This window comes from Gordionus sp. m RMFG-2023, chromosome 1 (assembly GCF_954871325.1).
Source record: "Gordionus sp. m RMFG-2023 chromosome 1, tfGorSpeb1-WG-v2, whole genome shotgun sequence".
Taxonomy (NCBI): Eukaryota; Metazoa; Nematomorpha; class Gordioida; order Chordodea; family Parachordodidae; genus Gordionus; species Gordionus sp. m RMFG-2023.
In genome coordinates, this window is record NC_088775.1 from 33,932,095 (window position 1) to 33,952,703 (window position 20,609).

The 20,609-nt window shown below is 26.6% G+C and overlaps 1 protein-coding gene across 1 annotated transcript in view; it reads left to right on the forward strand.

Annotated features, from left to right (window-relative positions):
* Positions 1-1,030: 1,030 nt before the first annotated feature.
* The window catches only part of LOC135931635 (GDP-fucose protein O-fucosyltransferase 1-like), a 33,764-nt gene continuing 14,185 nt past the window's right edge, over positions 1,031-20,609 (forward strand). The window contains exons 1-4 of the mRNA XM_065468875.1: positions 1,031-1,158; positions 1,201-1,316; positions 1,360-1,480; positions 15,470-15,656. Coding sequence (XP_065324947.1) covers positions 1,047-1,158; positions 1,201-1,316; positions 1,360-1,480; positions 15,470-15,656 — 536 coding nt within the window. The 5' untranslated portion in view covers positions 1,031-1,046. The remainder of the gene's footprint in view (positions 1,159-1,200; positions 1,317-1,359; positions 1,481-15,469; positions 15,657-20,609) is intronic.

Consider the following 20,609-nt stretch of genomic DNA (forward strand, 5'->3'; position numbering starts at 1 on the left):
TTATGAGTATCTACATATCGCGCACACAACGACATCTGCTCAATGCCAGCAATGTCCGTGGTATCATCTGCCAAAATTGAGAAGCATGGGGCAGAATTGATTTCAACAATCAATTTTTCTAAAATGATATTGTTGCAAATATCAATTATCTCATTTTATATCCTAGGGCTGAGATAAGTAGCATTTTTATTGGTACTAATGAGGCTCTCCATTAATACAGGATCTCCTAATGCTTTAAATTTTAAAAGTCCACGGAAATTACGTTCGTTATCATTATTATTAAAATTTAAGCTTCTTGAATCCTTATGGCCACGAAGTGCTAGGCCTTGCAAGCCACAATATAAAATAGCCTCAATAGTTAATTTTATCTTGCCTCTATTTTCTTTTGCAATTTTAACCCTATTTTTATCAATTATTGATGAAATGGGAATCATTATCCCCCTTTTGAATTGATTCTTTTGAGGAAATCAACAGTTCACAGCTTTTGTTTATTAAATTATCATACTATACTTTTTTGCTTTTGGCATGATTTTCACCTTCAGCGTTTTTTAAAAAAAGTCTAATATCCATGACTAGAAATTTGAAAATTATAATACCGGAAAATTTAAAAATAATAGATAAATATTACGCCACAAGGAAAACTTGAAAACGAAATTAATTGATAAAGTAAATTAGTAAATGAAAAAGGTAATAATATAAAAATTTAAAAAGAAATAGATATGAATAATTATAATAAAATATAAAAATATAAAAAATAACATTTTTGAAAAATATGTCCGGCATCTGCATTTTGGCTTTGGGGGGGGGGGGGGATTTGCCCCCCCCCTCCACCTCCCTTTCCCCCGCTGCGTACGCCAATCTATTGGTTAATTCATAACAGAAAGCATAATTTTCCAAACATTTTTATCAATTTAATTTAATTTATTTTATAATATATTAAATCGACCTTTCTTGTCAGCTAACTTCGAACGCAAGCAAAATTTTGACTAATCTTAAAATAATAATTAATTGACATTACGACAATCTTAATCTTTACATTTTCTGATATGGTTAGATATCCCATGCTACATGTTTTCGCTTTAATTTTTATAATTTCATCATCTGAAGCCAAAAATAACGTTGACAAGAATGGATATATTATTTATTGCCCTTGCATGGGTTTAATTATTATAATTTTTTTTCAAAATTTAAAAAATGAAGGAAGGTTTGGCAATCAGGTTGATCAATTTTTCGGCACTCTAAATTTTGCTAAGACGCTTAATAGAACATTAGTATTGCCCACATGGATTAAATACGATTTATTTTCTGACAAACCGGTACATATTTTTCTTTGTTAATTAATATTATAAGACCTATTAGATTTTTGTGCCATTTGATCACTACTTTATGTTAGAACCTTTAAATGTTTTTTACAAAGTAATGCTAATTAAAGATTTTATGCATCTTGCACCTAAAGCATGGCCTTTATCTAAAAGATATAGTAAGGATTTAATTTTTTTCTTTGGATTGTAATTTTTATATATTTATTATTTTTTAACTTATAAAACATTATTTATTTGTTGGGGAGGGGTGGGAGTATCAATTTTATACTCAACTACTTTATGTCAGTAAATTTAACATCAAATCAATTTATGAAAAATGTAATATAATTATTTTAAGCTTAATAAATGAACTAAATGGTTTTCACATATTAAACTACATGAATAGTTTAAGCAATATTCAAAGAGGGTATTTGTAATAAAATGTCAAATGATTTCTTAGTGATAAATTATTTAAAATAAAAAAAAATCATATAAACAAATTAATATTCATTTCCATACCCTGATTTTTATTGACATTTTTTACTTTTCATTTATAATTGTAATATATTATCAAGTGTATTGTTTTAATTTATTTTATAATCTATAGCAATTATTAAAAATTTGTTAAAGTAATACATAAAATTAATTTTAAAAGGAAGTAACAAAGAACTAAAACACGATTTCAAAATAATGATACTTTTATCAAAGGCATCCTAGTTGTTTCTTATCATTACTAAGTATGTGGTGGATCCTTATCCTATTTTATCAAGATAGATTATATTACATTATTTATTGCAGTATTATAATATATTTTCCCTAAAAACGAAAATAATGATTGCCATTTTATGAATTTAATACTAGCATTGTTAAATAGCTAGTTTTGAGCAGGTTTTTAAAACAGCCAACTCAATATTTTATTCAGATAAATATGTCGGCCTTAAGATTTTGCTCATAGATGGCACAAAAGTTTGAGTATCTATTACCAAAATCTCTAAGCTTAGACCAGATTTTTCTGGCTAAAATATTGAGTTATCCATTTCTAAAAATTGGGTAAAATTGAGCTATTTAACAACACTATTTAATACATATACCTTAATAAACCCCAAAATCTGGTGTCAGATTAACCAAAGTTGATGTTGACATCATATTTCTAATCCAATTTCATCAGTAGTCTCAAAGTCCGGAAACCTGGCTCAGAGTGGACATAAAAAATTTTTATTGAAAATTATTTTTTGGCTTAAAAATAAACTACAAATCTTATTTAGACCTATATTTATTTTACAAAACCTGGGCCAGGTTAATTTTTATAAATATACTCACAATATGATGTGTTTGGAAGCAGAAGGTCCCAGGTTCAATCTTCGTAAGGAACATAAAGATTTTCAGGTTTTCTTCGATAACTGATGTATAAAGACATATGGTAAGATAAATATTGGAGCTTAGAGATGACACCCTTATACCATACAGGTTTGGACAGTAGGATACTTTTCCAATAAAAAATATGAATATGAAAGCTAGGGCTATCCCTCCAAGCGACACATAGGGTGTAGACCTCCATCCTGTGAAAAGTAAAATAAAGGTCAAAGCAAAGAAGACAAGATTAGCAAGTTTGAATATTTGTACACTTAAAGGTAGGTGTGCCGATGCTACCTTTTGGAGGCCGATCTGATCAGATATTAAATTGATATCGGCCAATTACCGATCCGTTATATCTAATTTTGTATTCTGTAAAGATACCAATGGTTTTAATTTTTAATATACTTTTTATTAGTATAAAATCTATAATTTAACTATACCATAACTTATATCATTTAAATATATTATAATGACCAGTTATAGTTTATATTCAATTGCAATTCTTAAAGTATATAAAATATATTTATTGTTAAATTACTTTTATATAATAAGTAATAACATTATTTCATATACATAATAAGTAATAAACAAATATATTATGAAATTTGAATAAATATTTTAAATAATATTTAAAATTAATATATCAAAGATTTCTTTTTAGAAAAAATTAAATTTATTAGAGGTCAGCCTGCGGCGATGGTTACTGTCAATATCACCAGCTTCACTAAAAACAGATTCTAAAGAGATTATCGCACACTTTTATAAACAGAATGCGCAAAAAATAACAATATGGCAGAATGTTTATTGATTAATTATTATTATTAAAAAAATATACATAAAAATGGATTTCGATTTTATTTATAAAAATAAATGATTTTAAATATAAATTTTTTTAAAATAACCTTTTATTTTTTTTGTTAAAGACGCCTTTTATATCGGATCGGAAAATTTTATTATATTGACCGATAACCGATATTTTAAAATGGGTGAAATATCGGCCCGATTCCGATATAAAATATCGGTACATCCCTACTTAAAGGTAAGACGAGAGATTTGGCATCAATGTTGAACAAGAGAAAAGTTGATATAGCGTGCATGAAATGAAAAGGTGAGATGGATATAAATTGTACTATAATGGAATTGTTAGCAATAGGAACGGTGTCGGTATCATCCTCAGTCAAGATCTAACCTCCTCAGTTGTAGAAGTCAACAATTGAATTATGTATATTAATACCAAATGTTAAAAAAGAAATAAATTCTTATAAATTAAAAGAAATAAATCATATAATAACAATTGAAGAAATAATAGTGATTAAAGACAATAATGAAATAAAAATTAAAGAAAATAATAAAATAAAAAATTTTATAATTAATAAAAAATTTAAAAAACTTTGGAAATAAAGAAAATTAAAACAAATATTAAGAAGAGAGGCAAGGTGATTAAATATTTTGATGTTGAAAAAGTTTTTAAGAGTATGATATGGAGATCGTATTGAAAATGGAAGGAGAAAGAGAAAATTTTTTATAAAGTACAAGTTGAAGATAAATTATGATATAAAAAAAATTTTTAAGTTGAAAAATAAAGGAGTAAAAATTTAAAAATAAAAATAATTAAATAAAAAATAAAAATATTATTATATGAAAAGAGACAATTCCAAATATTCTATTATTCTATATTCCAAATTATGATTCTTATTCTTATGAATAATTTTGATAAATTATTTATTTCATTATCATTTCAATTATTCCAAAATTATTTTGTTTGAGACATATTGATCATATATATATTTACAAACATTGATAAATAAATAAAAATGATATAATAAAAAATGATATAATAAATAACGAGATAAACAAGCTAATGTGAGGATGATGTTCAAGCGAATGATTAGACGATAAGGATAACAAGCTAAGAACAAGTCAAGGAAAAAGATATGACTCAGGCTAAACAACTACAAAGGAAAAAATTTTTAGAGTGGGAAGAAGTGAACAAGTTCAAGGTCAAAATTCAAAGTCAAGTTCAAAATTTGAAAATTCAAAGTCAAGTTCAAAAGCGAGAATATGACTTACGACATAGAAAATGATTGTTATAAATAAATAAAAATTTTGTAAAAAATATATATATATAATTTTGAAAGAGAAATGGGATGATCAATACAAACAGCAAATCAACAAGCAATGTTCAACTAACGACGTTTCAACAATAATGTGCAACCAACGATGTTTCAAAAAAGATGTTCAACAATCGATTCAACAAACGATAATCAGATGGTCAAACAAACAATCTCAAGATATACGAACAAGTGACAAATGGAGAAATTGAGAAACGAATGACTGGAGGTTAAGATAAGAAACTGAGGAAAGAAGACATTTAAAAAAAGAGGGAAATTTTGTTCTTTTTAAATTAAATGACCTTTTCGTAAATTTTCTTTTACTTTTTATAAAATATAAGGACGAACTTGTCGAAATTCTTTTTTTATATAACCTTTTAAAAAACTTATTATTTTAATATGTAAAATGTATATATATAGAGCAAAAAATGTTAAATATTTTAGAGTTAAAAGTGTTAATAAATGTTAATAAAATATAATTTTTTTAATTTTTATTGCCTTCCATTAAATTATTAGGTGGCAGAATACTTGATAATCATTACGCTACCAATTGAAATAAGTATAAAAAGAATTTTTGATAATAACAAAAGAGATTGGACATATAAATTATATGAAAGCAAAACTATAATTCTAATACGATATGATAGACTTGATGACATGCAACAGGCCTGTGGACTTATAAATGGAAAGGAATATATTGATGCCAATGGGAGATTGTTTATACTGAAGGCAAAACGATATCAGAGGCGTTAAAGAAATTATCAATATTAATCGTATTGTAATTAAATAAATATATATATAATAAATTATAGTTATAAAATATTGATGTGATATAAAAAAAGTATAATGAAACCTTTAGTAAACGTTAAAAATACTATGATTGAATGTCCAAATTATAATAATAATGTTGAAGCTTTTTTAAAAAAATTTGATAATATTTTTAAGGATCCACAATATTCTGATGCAGAAAAAGCTTACGCATTCACGTAAAAATTATCTGAAGAACAATACCTTAAACTAGAAGCAATATGCACTCCAACAGAATTTTGTAATCCGTCAATCGTTCTTGAAAGATTCAAACTATTACACCCAGACAAATCGTATATAACGTATCTAAAAGAATTTAGTTGAAACATTCACTAATTGGGTTACTAGATTATGTATATTAAGTAATAAATGCAGATTCAATAATTATAGTAGAGCTATCGAGAGAATAAAAATATTTTCAACTAATAAAGAGATACGTCAAAAAATTTCACATATAGAAAAAGTAGATATATCAGAGATAATAAAAATAGGAAAGGAGATTGAGGAAGAAGAAGCATATGATAAAATAATTAATAAAAATAGAAGGAGACACAACGGAAAAAAAACAAATAGAAATGCAGAAAGATAATCAAGCGGATACTGATAGAAGGATGATAAAATACGATGATCGCAATAGAGGGATAGATGCGCAAACGAATAACGTATACAGAAGTCAATGGAAGCCTAGATAAGACAATTATCAAAGAAATAATTATCAAGGGAATAATTTTAATCCGCGTTTTCAAAACAATTTCAATCCACAATATCAAAACAATTTTGTACAGCGGGTCTGGAAAGTTACACAAAAATTTTCTGTAATAACTGGCCATGCCTAAAAATATTGTCAACTCCTCTTTTGTTGTTGGTTTTGGCATGTTTGTAATGGCTTTGATTTTATCTTCATTCGGATGTATGTTTTCGTCTATAGCATGTCCCAAAAATCTTACCTCCTTCATAAACACACTCGTTGAAGTTTGGTGTAAGTCCATATTTTGTTATTTTGTCGAAGACTTTTTTATGTTATTCAGATGTATTGTATCATTGTCACCAGTTATAATAATTTAATGGAAGGCGATAAAAATTAAAAATTATATTTTAAATTAAATTTATTTTTATTAACACTTTATTAAGACTTTTTATTTAACATTTTGTGCTCTATATATATATACATTTTAAATTTACATTTTTACATATTAAAATAATAAATTTTTTAAAGGGATATAAAAAAAAGAATTTCGACAAGGTCTTCTTTATATTTTATAAAAAGTATGAGAAAGAATTACGAAAAGGTCATTTAATTTAAAAAGAAAAATATAAAGTTTATTTAAAATTTATATATTAACATTTCATCTTTTTTAAATGTCTTCTTTCCTCAGTTTCTTATCTTCACTTTCAGTTATTTGTTTCTCAATTGCTCATTAGTCATTTGTTCGTATATCTTGAGATTGTTTGTTTGACAATCTGATTATCGTTTGTTGAATCGTTTATTGAACATCTTTTTTGAAACATCGTTGGTTGCACATCATTGTTGAAACGTCGTTGGTTGAACATTGCTTGTTGATTTGCTGTTTGTATTGATCATCCCATTTCTCTTTCAAAAATTTATATATATATTTTTTACAAAATTTTTTTATTTATTTATAACAATCATTTTCTATGTCGTAAGTCATATTCTCGCTTTTGAACTTGACTTTGAAATTTTGAACTTGACTTTGAATTTTCGAATTTTGACCTTGAACCTGAACTTGTTCACTTATTCCCCCTCTAAAATTTTTTTCAGTATTATCCTTTGTTACATTCGTTGCTAATATGATGTCCATTGCTATTCTGTTAAGTTTCCTTCTTTTTGTATCACTGTTCATTTGTCCCAAATATTACCTTCAAACGTTTTGTACCAAATTTTTTATCCTACGTGTATATATCTCTATTATTCGATATTTTCCTCATTAATATATTTTCATTTTCTTCCATTGGTTTAATTAAATCCCATCTCATTGTTCTTGAAAACATCAACTTGCTAGGTATCATATTTGTTGTACCATTAGGCGTATTTCTATAATTGAACAAAAATTTTCCAACACAATGTCCACATCTATTTTCTTGTTGTTTTCCATATTTCTTTTCATACTCATTTTTATCGTTCTTATCATGCATTCACATTGCCCATTTGATTGTTGATGATGCGGTGCTGTGAGTATATGTTTGATATCATGATCATTATCGGCACTATTTTATATGATATTCCAAATAAACTAACAATTCTCATCAATTCTTTTACCGTCGATTCAGTCGTTAAGTTCTTCATACGTGTTATTTTTGGAAATTTGCTATATGCGTCAACAAATACCATAAAATTGTTATTTTCAAATTGTGCAAAATCTATGTGTACTCGTTCAAAAATTTTAGTTGCCTTTTCCCACGGATTTTGTATCTTGTGTGGGGTTATCTGTGTATTTATTGCACGAATCACAATTTTTTACCTCTTGATCTATCTCTGTGTTTATAACAGGCCACCACAAATAATTTCTTGCTAACAATTTCGTTTTGCCTGCTCCTAGATGTCCCTTGTGTAATTCACGTAAGATCTCCTCTCTCATGTTCATCGGTATTATTATTCTGTTTTCCTTATTCCATTTCCATATTTTTGTACGTTTTATTTATTATCGGTTTGTTACTCCTATTATTATCAATTATTTCCATTAATTCTTCATCCTTATTTGTTTCTTTAACTATTCTATTGAAGTTTATTGGGATGCCCCATAATTTGTCATCAATTTTTTCACTTTCTATATTCCTTATCGCGTTTTCTGTATTTGTCAATGGTAATCTTGATAAACAATCTGGCACTAAATTCTGTTTCCCCTGTATATGTACTATTGTGTAATCATAAGCTCCCATTGCTAAATTCCACTTTTGTAATCGCATTGATATTGAAGTGTTTTCTTTGAGTGTTTTTGAAAATATATACATTTGTGGTTTGTGATCTGTTATTATCGTAAATTTTGTCCCAATCAAATATTCTTGAAATTTTTTCACAGCATATATTATAGAGAGCTTCTCTTTCAATATTTGTATAATTTGTTTCAGCTTTCAATAAAGTTCTCGACGCAAATGCTATAGGTTTTTCTTTACCATCACCTTCAATGTGAAATAATACTGCACCTAATCCTTTTTTCAAAGCGTCAGTAGCAATTCCTATAGGCAATTCAGGATTGTTAAAATTTAGTGTTGGCGGACTACTAATCAACGTTTTTAAATCATCGAAACTCTTCTGATGTACATCTTCCCATATCCACTTCTCTTTGTTAACAATTTTGTACAGCGAGTCTGCTAAGTCTGCAAAGTTACACAAAAATTTTATGTAATAACTGGCCATGCCTAAAAATGTTACTAACTCTTTTGTTGTTGGTTCTGGCATGTTTGTAATGGCTTTGATTTTATCTTCATTCGGATGTATGCCTTTTTCGTCTATATCATGTCCCAAAAATCTTATCTCCTTCTTCATAAACACTTTTGTTGAAGTTTGGTGTAAGTCCATATTTTGTTATTTTGTCGAAGACTTTTTTTAAGTTGTTCAGATGTATTGTATCATTATCACCAGTTATCAATAAATCATCTATGTAAAATATGACATCTTTCATATCTCCAAAAATTTTATCCATGGTACATTGGAAAATTGCTGATGACGTTTTTAAACCAAAAGGTAGTCTCGTAAATCTATAATAACCTTTGTGCGTTAATATTGTAAGTAAATCTCTAGATTCTTTATGTATTGGTATTTGAAGAAACGCGTTTTTGAAGTCGATTTTTGTAAATTTTTTTCCTTTCGATAATTTTGAAATTAAATCATTAATACGTGGTATCGGATATTTAAAGTCCTCTAATACAGGGTTTATCGTATTTTTAAAATCAGCACATAGCCTTGGTGATTCATCACTTTTATAAACTGGAGTGAGTGGACTTGCCCATCGTACTTCATCTACTGGTTCTATTATCTAATCATCAGTCCATTTTTGTAATTCTTTTGTTATTAAATCAAGTCTTTTATATGGAACGCTTCTTGGAGGTATAATTTTTGTTTTGCATCTTGTTTCAAATGTAATTTAACATCACTATATGTTTCCGAAAACTTTTATCCACGTCCTTTCTAGTAGTGCAATCTTGTCACTTTAAACTACATACGCATTTAAGTTTTTTTGTCTTCATATCTCGCTTTTATTTGAACAATTCCTAACACCTCTATTCTTTTCCCATCATAGCCAGTGAGTCTCGTATCCGATTTATTTAAGACTTTAATTCCTATCTTTCTTGCAATATTAATCGGCAATATTGAAAACCTCGACCCGGTGTCGATCTGCGTGACTATCGGTATCTCATTAAGGTATACCATAACTTTATAAGCATCATTTGCCTTGTCATCATCTTCCATTTTATTCACATCAACGTTAAATAAACTGTGTTCCTTTTTATTTTTATTATCCTCTTTTATTTCTTTTATATCGACGGTATTTTCATTATTCGAATATCTGGTCAGATTATTATTATTGTCTCTATATCTGTTGTTGTATGACTGATTATTGTTTAGATTATTAGTGTATCTTGGTATGTATCTTGATTCCTTTTGATGTCTATAATATCTATAATTATTTTCATTATATTTATAATTATCATCATTATATATATAGTTATTGTAGTTGTTATTATAATTATTTTGATTGTTAAATCTTGTAAAATTATTATACGGTCCTGGCCCATTATACCCCCTATCATTATCGTAAACTCTAGGATTATAATTGTTTCGATATCTTGGTTCATAATTATTTGAATATATCTCGAATTAAAATTGTTTTGATATCGTGGATTGAAATTGTTTTGAAAACGCGGATTAAAATTATTCCCTTGATTATTATTTCTTTGATAATTGTCGTATCTAGGCTTCCATTGATACGTTATTCTTTTCCGCATCTATCCCTCTATTGCGATCATCGTATTTTATCATCCTTCTATCAGTATCCGCTTGATTATCTTTCTGCATTTCTATTTGTTTTATTTCCGTTGTGTCTTCTTCTATTTTTATGTTATCAATTTTATTAATTATTTTATCATATGCTTCTTCTTCCTCAATCTCCTTACCTTTTTTATTATCTCTGATATATCTATACTTTTTATATGTGAAATTTTCTGACGTATCTCTTTATTAGTTGAAAATATTTTTATTTTCTCGATTGCTTTACTATAATTACTGAATCTGCATTTATTACTTAATATACATAATCTAGTTACCCAATTAGTGAATGTTTCATTTTTATCTTGTACCACTTCACTAAATTCTTTTAGATACGTTATATACGATTTGTCTGGGTGTAATAGTTTGAATCTTTTAAGAACGATTGACGGATTGCAAAATTCTGTTAGAGTACATATTGCTTCTAGTTTAAGGTATTGTTCTTCAGGTAATTTTTACGTGAATGCGTAAGCTCTTTCTGCATCAGAATATTGTGGATCCTTAAAAATATTATCAAATTTTTTTAAAAAAGCTTCAACACTATTATTATAATTTGGACATTCAATAATAGTATTTTTAACGTTTACTAAAGGTTTCATTATACTTTTTTTATATCACATCAATATTTTATAACTATAATTTATTATATATATATTTATTTAATTACGATACGATTAATATTGATAATTTCTTTAACGCCTCTGATATTGTTTTGCCTTCAGTATAAACAATCTCCCATTGGCATCAATATATTCCTTTCCATTTATAAGTCCACAGGCCTGTTGCATGTCATCAAGTCTATCATATCGTATTAGAATTATAGTTTTGCTTTCATGTAATTTATATATCCAATCTCTTTTGTTATTATCAAAAATTCTTTTTATACTTATTTCAATTGGTAGCGTAATGATTATCAAGTATTCTGCCACCATAATAATTTAATGGAAGGCGATAAAAATTAAAAATTATATTTATAATTAAATTTATTTTTATTAACACTTTATTAAGACTTTTTATTTAACATTTTGTGCTCTATATATATACATTTTTAATTTACATTTTTACATATTAAAATAATAAATTTTTTAAAAGGTTATACAAAAAACGAATTTAGACAAGGTCTTCCTTATATTTTATAAAAAGTATAAGAAAGAATTACGAAAAGGTCATTTAATTTAAAAAGAAAAATATAAAGTTTATTCAAAATTTATACACATACATTGATTGATTTAATATTAATTAGATTGACTAACTTACTAAAAATCTAACAACGAAAATTTAAAATAAAAATTGGTGGTTAATTTGAATTAAAAACTGGGCTTAAATTATTTATAAAATTCAAACCAGACTGGATGAAATGACGCTAGTCCTTTGGAACCAAGGTTTACCCCTCGCTTGGGATTATGCATATGTAGATCGTTTTGCCAGATCTTTTTCTGTCAACTCCATCACCAAAGCTGAAAATACAAAAACAAATAAATATAGCCACCTTAATAATCTTTTGTTTGTTCCGGTAGTCTCAGACACCTATGGATTATTTTGACCCCAGGTTATAAAATTATTCAAAACAATAGGGCAAAGGTTACGTTTAATCACAGGTGATCGAAGGCTTTTACCTTCGATAAAGAATATCAATTGAAATTTGTCGATCCAACTGCATGACATGGGGCATTAAGCCCCGCCGACCATACTAAATATATTATTTTAAATTATTTTATTAATTTCTCTTCTTTTAATTAATATTTTATATAGAATATAATATAGTATGTTAATTATAATTTTATTTTAAATAGTATTTTCATCATTGCTTTGTTTTATATTTTTTTCTGTACATTCAACATTATTAAATATAAAAATGATATATTAAAAAAAAAATTAAAAAATAAATAAAAGTAATTTTATAATACTATAAAATTATTTTTTTAAAAAAGTTTTAAGTAACGTTTTGCGTTAATGTTACTCAAAAAAGAAACGCCTTGCCGCTATTCGTTATCCCTAGAAGAAAAAACGAATGGCGTTCCTTTTCTTCAAAAAAAGTAACGTCATTGAAATTACTTTACAGCACTAGTTTTAACTTAAAAGGAAGAATTGGTAAAAATAATATAATATATTTAACTTTTATATTATTTGTCAAAATATTATCCCTAAAAAAATTACCTAATTATTAATGATCTGCATCGGACCTAATTTTTCAAGCCGTCCGATATTTTTTTTAAAATCGGACCGCCCTATTTCGAACTAATTTTTTTATTTGTCTCTAAAAACCCGACTCGAAATAAAAATAATTTGTTCGAATTTATTAAAAGAAAATTTAATATTCTTTTTGATTGTAAAAAAAAATATTCTACAAATAAAAAATATTGTTTCTTGCAAGAATTTTAAAATATATCAATTTGACAAAATGTAATGATATTCATATTTAAAAATTTAAGCCCCACCCGGCCGGGCCCTAAATTTTTTAAAAATATTAGGCCCGACCCAGTCCGAACCGAAATTATTTTTAAAAAATATACCCGCGTTCGGTCCATGATTTGTAGATCTCTAATTATATTGAAATAGTTAAATTTATAATAATTAACTTCTATATAGATTTGGGTCCACTATATCGAATATTAAAAAATATCAAAAAGACAAATAAGCTAAAATGGCCCCTAAAGTTTGAAGCGAGAGAATTTAAAATATTAAATTAAAACATGTTGTAATAAATTTTGAATTTCATAATATGTTAATAAAAAACAATTTAACCAACCAGCCTATTTTTTTCCATTTCTAATTGTATTTTATTTATTTTATTAAAAAAGAAGCAAAACATATTTTTTGCTGGTATTCTTAATTTACAATTTCTATATAAAAAATTTTAAGTCATACAATTAAAAATGATATTTAAATTTATCAGAGTCCAATACCCAAAAATAAATCTTTAAGCTAAGTATTTTAAATATTTATAAACTGACAAGATGGTGCTGATAATGTTTCTATTATTTTAATTTGCATAACGTAAATTAAGTAGTACTTTGTTATTTATTAGTATTGGAGAATGTGTATTAATATTTTCTATAGACTGAATGGAAGAGGTCTGTATTTATGGGCAAGTTGATCCACTAAAATATAATTTTAATAGAAAATAAAATATCATAATCATTCATATCAGATTTGGTCTGGGTAGGATATGACCCTTTTGATTGATTATAGAATGTGCACCTTTATTTACTATATAAATTTAATAATTGTGTAATTAGAATAGCATAAAATATCTGCATGCCATATTTAATTAATAGAATTTAAGAAAATTGTTTACTTTTATACTTTCTATTTACATAAACTCAAAGTATTATGCTTGGTTGATTATTGAAAAATGGTAATTAGCTTGTAAATTCAATTAAAATAGGCCCTAAATGATAATCACCTTTTTTCACCTTTTCGTAAGGCGACAAAAGGCATAAACATAATCCTAATTCTAGACTACGGGATGATAGGCGTAGTGATTTATTCTTAAAACTTGTTTATCTTAAAATTTAAATTAAATAGTGATTTTAATTAAAGATAAACAAGTTTTAAGAATAAATTTTTACGTTTAGGGTAATAAGGTAAGCTATTTTTCATAATCGAGAACATATATTAAAATCCCAATATTCACAAATTAATAAACCAATTTTTTCCATAATATATATAACAAAACCCGCTTTTAGAAAAAATAAAAAAATATTATTTGTAAAAATCTAAGTCTAATCAAATATCATCTAAAAAATATATAAGCAAATGGTTGAATAAATTAGGGTAAATTCTACTAAATGTTGTGAAGTAAATGTCTATTAATTGAAGAAATCTCAATTGGACACTAATAGGTACTAGACATGCCTCTAGAATCTAAAAATATATGAAATAAAAAGGTAAGCAGTACCTACAATATGCCCTACTATAAAAGACAGAAAAACAAACAAAAATACAAATTTGTAATAATCATTCTAAGTATATTCTGCTCATATTAAAATAAGTAATGTTATAATATGAAATAAAAAGTAAAAAGTATGTTAATTTTAATAAAATGTTTATTGGGCCCTGTGGTAAATGATGCCTTATTTTAAGCCTGGTAAGGGTTATAATGTCTAAATTTTAAAAATCCAACCAAGGTTTGAAAAAATACCAGAACTGGGGTAAAATAGACATTTTTTAAAATCCTAGCCGGGATTGAAAATTGGATAAAATTTTTAAACTCGGGTCTGGCTTAAAATTTGTTTACCCATTTTTCATTCAAAGACTATCTCCGACTAATTTTGTCATCAATTCAATTTACTTAATTAAAAACTTATTAAACAGGCTAAAGGTAATAGGCGAAATTTCAGATCATATAGATATCTGAATACTGCATAGGGGGATAAACAAGGATGACGAAAAGATGAGAGAGTGGATTATCTTTACTTCCATATAGTTTGTTTATCTTTTCCAAGCACTTGTAAAAAACATAGCTTGCTCAATCACTTTTCGTCCTTCTGTAGACAGAAATCACAGTTATATCTGGAGCAGGTTTATGTGGCCCTAACTGCGCAGTTTTTCGCAGGATTATTGCAGTTTTCTGCCAAATTTAATTTTGACAAATAAGAAAAAGTAAACTATTCTACTGGCTCCCTAATTAACTAAGGTATGGTAGAAATTTTGAAATCCCTTTGGCGTAATTTTGCTTTACCAACATATCCTGCATTATAGATCGGATAAAGCGATAATAAAAAATTTCTAAGATAGCACTTAGACGCGCATCGGAGTTTTTTTAAAAGATCGCCATCTATCTACCTCATATATGAATAAATCTTTTACATTTTTTTAATATAAAAATAAATCTTTTTTTAATTATTTGAATTTCAATATTATTACCTAATTATTTTATTTTCAAGCTTTTTGCCATTCATCTCGAAATTTCGAGTCGAAAGGGTATCCTAACGACTGCAACCCCAAAGAAGGAAGTCCATTCGGCCCATTTTGGGACAATGTAGACGTTAATTTTACCGCAGGAAGTCGATTTTACTCACCTCTACAATTTTATCCTGCGACATCGGAAGATAATTTATTCGAATTAAAAAAGTAAATATAATGTTACTTGTCGGATTAAGGCATCATTGCAGGTCTAAATTTTCATTCAAGTACTAATGAGCACGAATGCTGATAATAACAATATGAGACTTAAAAAATGTAAAAAAATACGATGTTTTTATCGTATTCTATTTTAGCGGACTGGCCAAGCCTTGGGGGAAAAGTCCCATGGGGCCTCGGCCGGAAAGAATTTGGGGACCTTAGGAAAGAAAAAAGATTTAATATTGGTATAAAATCCAAATTAATATTTATACAAAATAAAATTATTAGCTATATAAGCGCTAAAAAAGGAAATAAAAATTATATTTAAAAATTTAGACTCAAATAGTCTAAAAATAATAACTCTTTCCCTATTTTCATCGGTTCTTTAATGAGGGTCCAATAGAAATTAAATAGGGAAATTCATATTATTGTTAAAATAAATAGCCTCAACTCTGATACATATTTACAGTGTTGTGATGATTTAATGAAACATTGACGATTAAATTAAAACCCATCCATACAAAATTATAATCTTTGCAAAAATTTTTAAAATTTAGACAAAGCATTATTGAAATTTCTTTTATTTATTCTTTTATTTATTCCTTTTGTTATTTTAATTATTTTTGCAAAGATTATAATTTTATATGGATGGGTTTTAATTTAATCGTCAATATGATTCATTAAATCATCACAACACTGTAATTTACAGAGAAAGGGGGGATATTTTTTACCAGATGTTAAAACAAAATAAAATGATACTATTATATTTTTATTTTAATCATACTTAAACATTATCCTATGTTAAAAAAATTTTAAACAACTTTTTAAAAAAAAAAAACTTTTTAAAAAAAACATATTTTTTCACATATCATTTACATAATTTAATATTTTTGTATATTTAATTTAATATTATTTTCAATCTTATAATGTTTAATGTAGACTACATTCTTTATAACTTTAATACATCTCCTTTACTCTCAAGTACTTCTGTAAATTATTCTTTGCCAATCTCAGATGGGAATGATATGGAAAATTATCAATCACATTCTAATATTTCTGCAAATAATAATTCTTTAGCAACTATTAATGAAAATATAAATCATTCTCAAATATCATCCATTCCTAAACCCAAAAGAACATACAATTGTTGGAACAAAGATAAAATTGAAATGGTAATGAAAATATTAGCAATGCCAGAGGAAGAACAGATGAAGGTTAAGGACATTGCTAAATTTGTTAATATGTCGAAGGCATCAATACATAAAATAAAACGGGATACATTCCCAGAAATTATTGGTGAGCCCTTAAAGGAATTCTCGCTTAAACAAAGGGGGAGAAAAATTAAAGACACAGCAAATATTGAAAGGCAAATTATGGATTTGCTAATCGACAATAATACCTTCACGGTGAAGGATATAATTGAGAATTTGCCCTCTGGTTCTCCAAAAAATATTGGAACTATAAGGAAATATATTAAAAACATCCGATGGTCCAAAAAAAGAGCTGGGAAAGAACCAGATCGCAGGAATACACCAGGAGCTATCAATATTCGACAGGTGTATTGCCGCAAATTGCTGAACATCTCCAGAGAAAGACTCTATTTTCTCTACGAAACAGGCATCAATTTTCATGTTGTACCTGTCTATGCTTGGGCACCACTCAACGTTAGACCATCAATAAAGGTGCCACCCTCAAAAGGGAAAAATGTAAGTGTACTTTGCACTATAGGAATTTGTGGAGTTATACATTATAAAATCATCGAAGGATCATATAATGGTATGTTATTCCGAAATTCATTAATGGATATTATTAGTATATTACCACCAGATGCCATATTAGTTATGGACAATGCGTCAATACATAAAAGTCATCTAATTGATGACTATAAAGAGAGAATTGAATATCTTCCCCCATACTCACCACACATAAACCCAATTGAAAATTTTTTCGGGGTTTTCAAAAACAAGTACAGGTCATTAATTCCCAGACCAAGTACAAGGGAACATATAATAAATAATATTAATCAAATAATGAATCAATTTATTCCATATGATTTTACAAATTTCTATAATCATATGCAACATTATTTGGAGCTGGGCTATCGTGGACTACCTCTTGACTAAAGTAATCTAATTATATAATAAATTACGATTAACATTTTTTAATATTTATAGGTACTACTTAAGCAAGCAATTTATGACTATGAACTATCATTAAATATTTCATATTTTATTAATTAATATTCATGTATTGGTGTAATTACGAATATATTTCTTATTATATATAATTATATGTATTATACGAATTGAATAAAATATTAAATTAAAGTTATGTCTCAAATATGATAAAATAAAGTGAGAGAAAAAAACTATTTTCAGAAATAAAAGATTCTGACTAAGATCTTACAACTTAAATGAATAATTTATCATTATATTTAAAATTATTCTACATAAAATATCGTTAACTAAGTAAAAGAAAATATGTGATGACAAAACTTTTTATATTTTTTTATAAAAAATTTTTTTTAAGTGTGACATTTAAAAAAGTTGTATATTTTTTTAACATAGATTAATGTTTAAGTATGATTAAAATAAAAATATAATAGTATCATTTTATTTTGTTTTAACATCTGGTAAAAAATATCCCCCCTTTCACTGTATATTTTTATTTTAACATACTTAAACATTAACCTATGTTAAAAAAATATTGAACAACTTTTTTAATGTCACACATAAAAAAATATAAAAAGTTTTGTTATCATATTTTTTCCTTTTGCTTAGTTAAAGATATTCTATGCAGAGTAATTTTAAAAATAATTATATGTAAATTAGAGGTCTGTATTGGCAGGATTTACGCCCGCCAATACTTTGAATAGACATGGTCGGGTTTTTTAAAATATTTTCAACATTGGGCGGGTGGCGGGAGGGTTGAAAAATTCTTTAAAGTAATGAGCGGGTAAATTTTTCATATTTTTCAGGCGAAATGAGCAGACGACTCCAATTTATTAAAAATATTTATTTCATAATATGGCATATATATGTTTAATTAAAAATACATTTAAATAAATTAATAAAGAGCCAAACCAGCCATTAAAATAATTTTTAAAAATTAGGTGGGTGGGTTAAATAAATTTCAAAATAACGAGTAGGCAGGCTTTTTGGCTAAAAACGCCCCCAATGCAGACCTCTAATTTAAATATTCATCTTAGTTATTAAATCTTAGTTAAAATCTTTTTTTGAAAATTGTTTCTTTTTAAAAATTTAATTTTTTTTTTCTCTCACTTTATTTTATCATATTTGAGACATAACTTTAATTTCATATTTTATTCAATTTGTATGTTACATATAAACATTATATAATAAGAAATATATTCATAATTACACTGATACATGAATATTGATTATATAAAATATGAAATATTTAAAAGGTATTCATAGTCATACGAAATTGCTTGCTTAGTAGTACCTATTTAATTAAAATATTAAAAAATGTTAATCGTAATTTATTATATAATTAGATTACTTTAGTCAATTGGTAGTCCACGATAGCCTCGCTCCAAATATTATTGCATATAATTTTAAAATTTTTAAAATCATAAGGAATAAATTGATGCATAATTTGATTTATATTGGTTATTATGTGCTCTCTTGTGCTTGGTCTGGGAATTAATGACCTATATTTGTTTTTGACCAAAAAAATTTTCAATTGTGGTGAATATGGGGGAAGATACTCTATTCTCTCTTTATAGGCATCAATTAGATGACTTTTATGTATTGAAGCATTATCATTAACTAAGATGTCATCAGGTGGTAACATGCTAATAATCTCCATTAACGAATCACGGAATAATATACCATTATATGATCCTTTGATGATTTTGTAGTGTATAACTCCACAAATTCCTATAGTGCAAAGTACACTTATATTTTTTCCTTTTGAGGGTGGAACCTTTATTGATGGTCTCACATTGAGTAGTGCCCAAGCATAGACAGGTACAACATGAAAATTGATGCATGTTTAGTCGAGAAAATAGAGTCTTTCTCTGGAGATGTTCAGCAATATGCGGCAATACACCTGCCGAATATTGATTGATCCCGGTGTATTCCTGCGATCCGGTTCTTTCCCAGCTCTTTTTTTTGGACCATCGGATGTTTTTGATATATTTTCTTATGGTTCCAATATTTTTTGGCGAACCTGAAGGCAAATTCACAATTATATCCTTCACTGTGAAGGTATTATTGGCCATTAGCAGGCCCATATTTTGCCTTTCAATGTTTGCTGTGTCTTTTATTTTTCTCCCTCTTTGTTTAAGAGAGAATTCTTTTAAGGGATCACCAATAATTTCTGGGAATGTATCCCGTTTTATTTTATGTATTGAGGCCTTCGACATATTAACAAATTTAGCTATGTCCTTGATCTTCATCTGTTCTTCCTCTGGCATTGCTAAAATTTTCATTACCATTTCAATTTTATCTTTGTTCCAACAATTGTATGTTCTTTTGGGTTTAGGAATGGAGGATACTTGAGGATGATTTATATTTTCATTAATAGTTACTAAAGAATTATTTGCAATAATGTTAGAATGTGATTGATAATTTTCTATATCATTCTCATCTGAGATTGGCAAAGAATAATTTACACAAGTATTTGGGAATAAAGGAGAGTTATTAAAATTATGTGAAAGTATATAATCAATATTAAACATCGAAAAAGTAAAATCTATATTAAAGATAGAAAAATTAATTAATATAAAATTAAATATACAAAAATATTAAATTAAATGATATGTGAAAATATATGTTTTTTTATGTTAAAATTTTTTTTTTTTTAAATTTCAAACTTAAAGTGCGGCATTTTTTGAAAAAGTTGTTTAATATATTTTTAACATAGATTAATGTTTAAGTATGATTAAAATAAAAATATATTAATATCATTTTATTTTGTTTTAACATATGGTAAAAA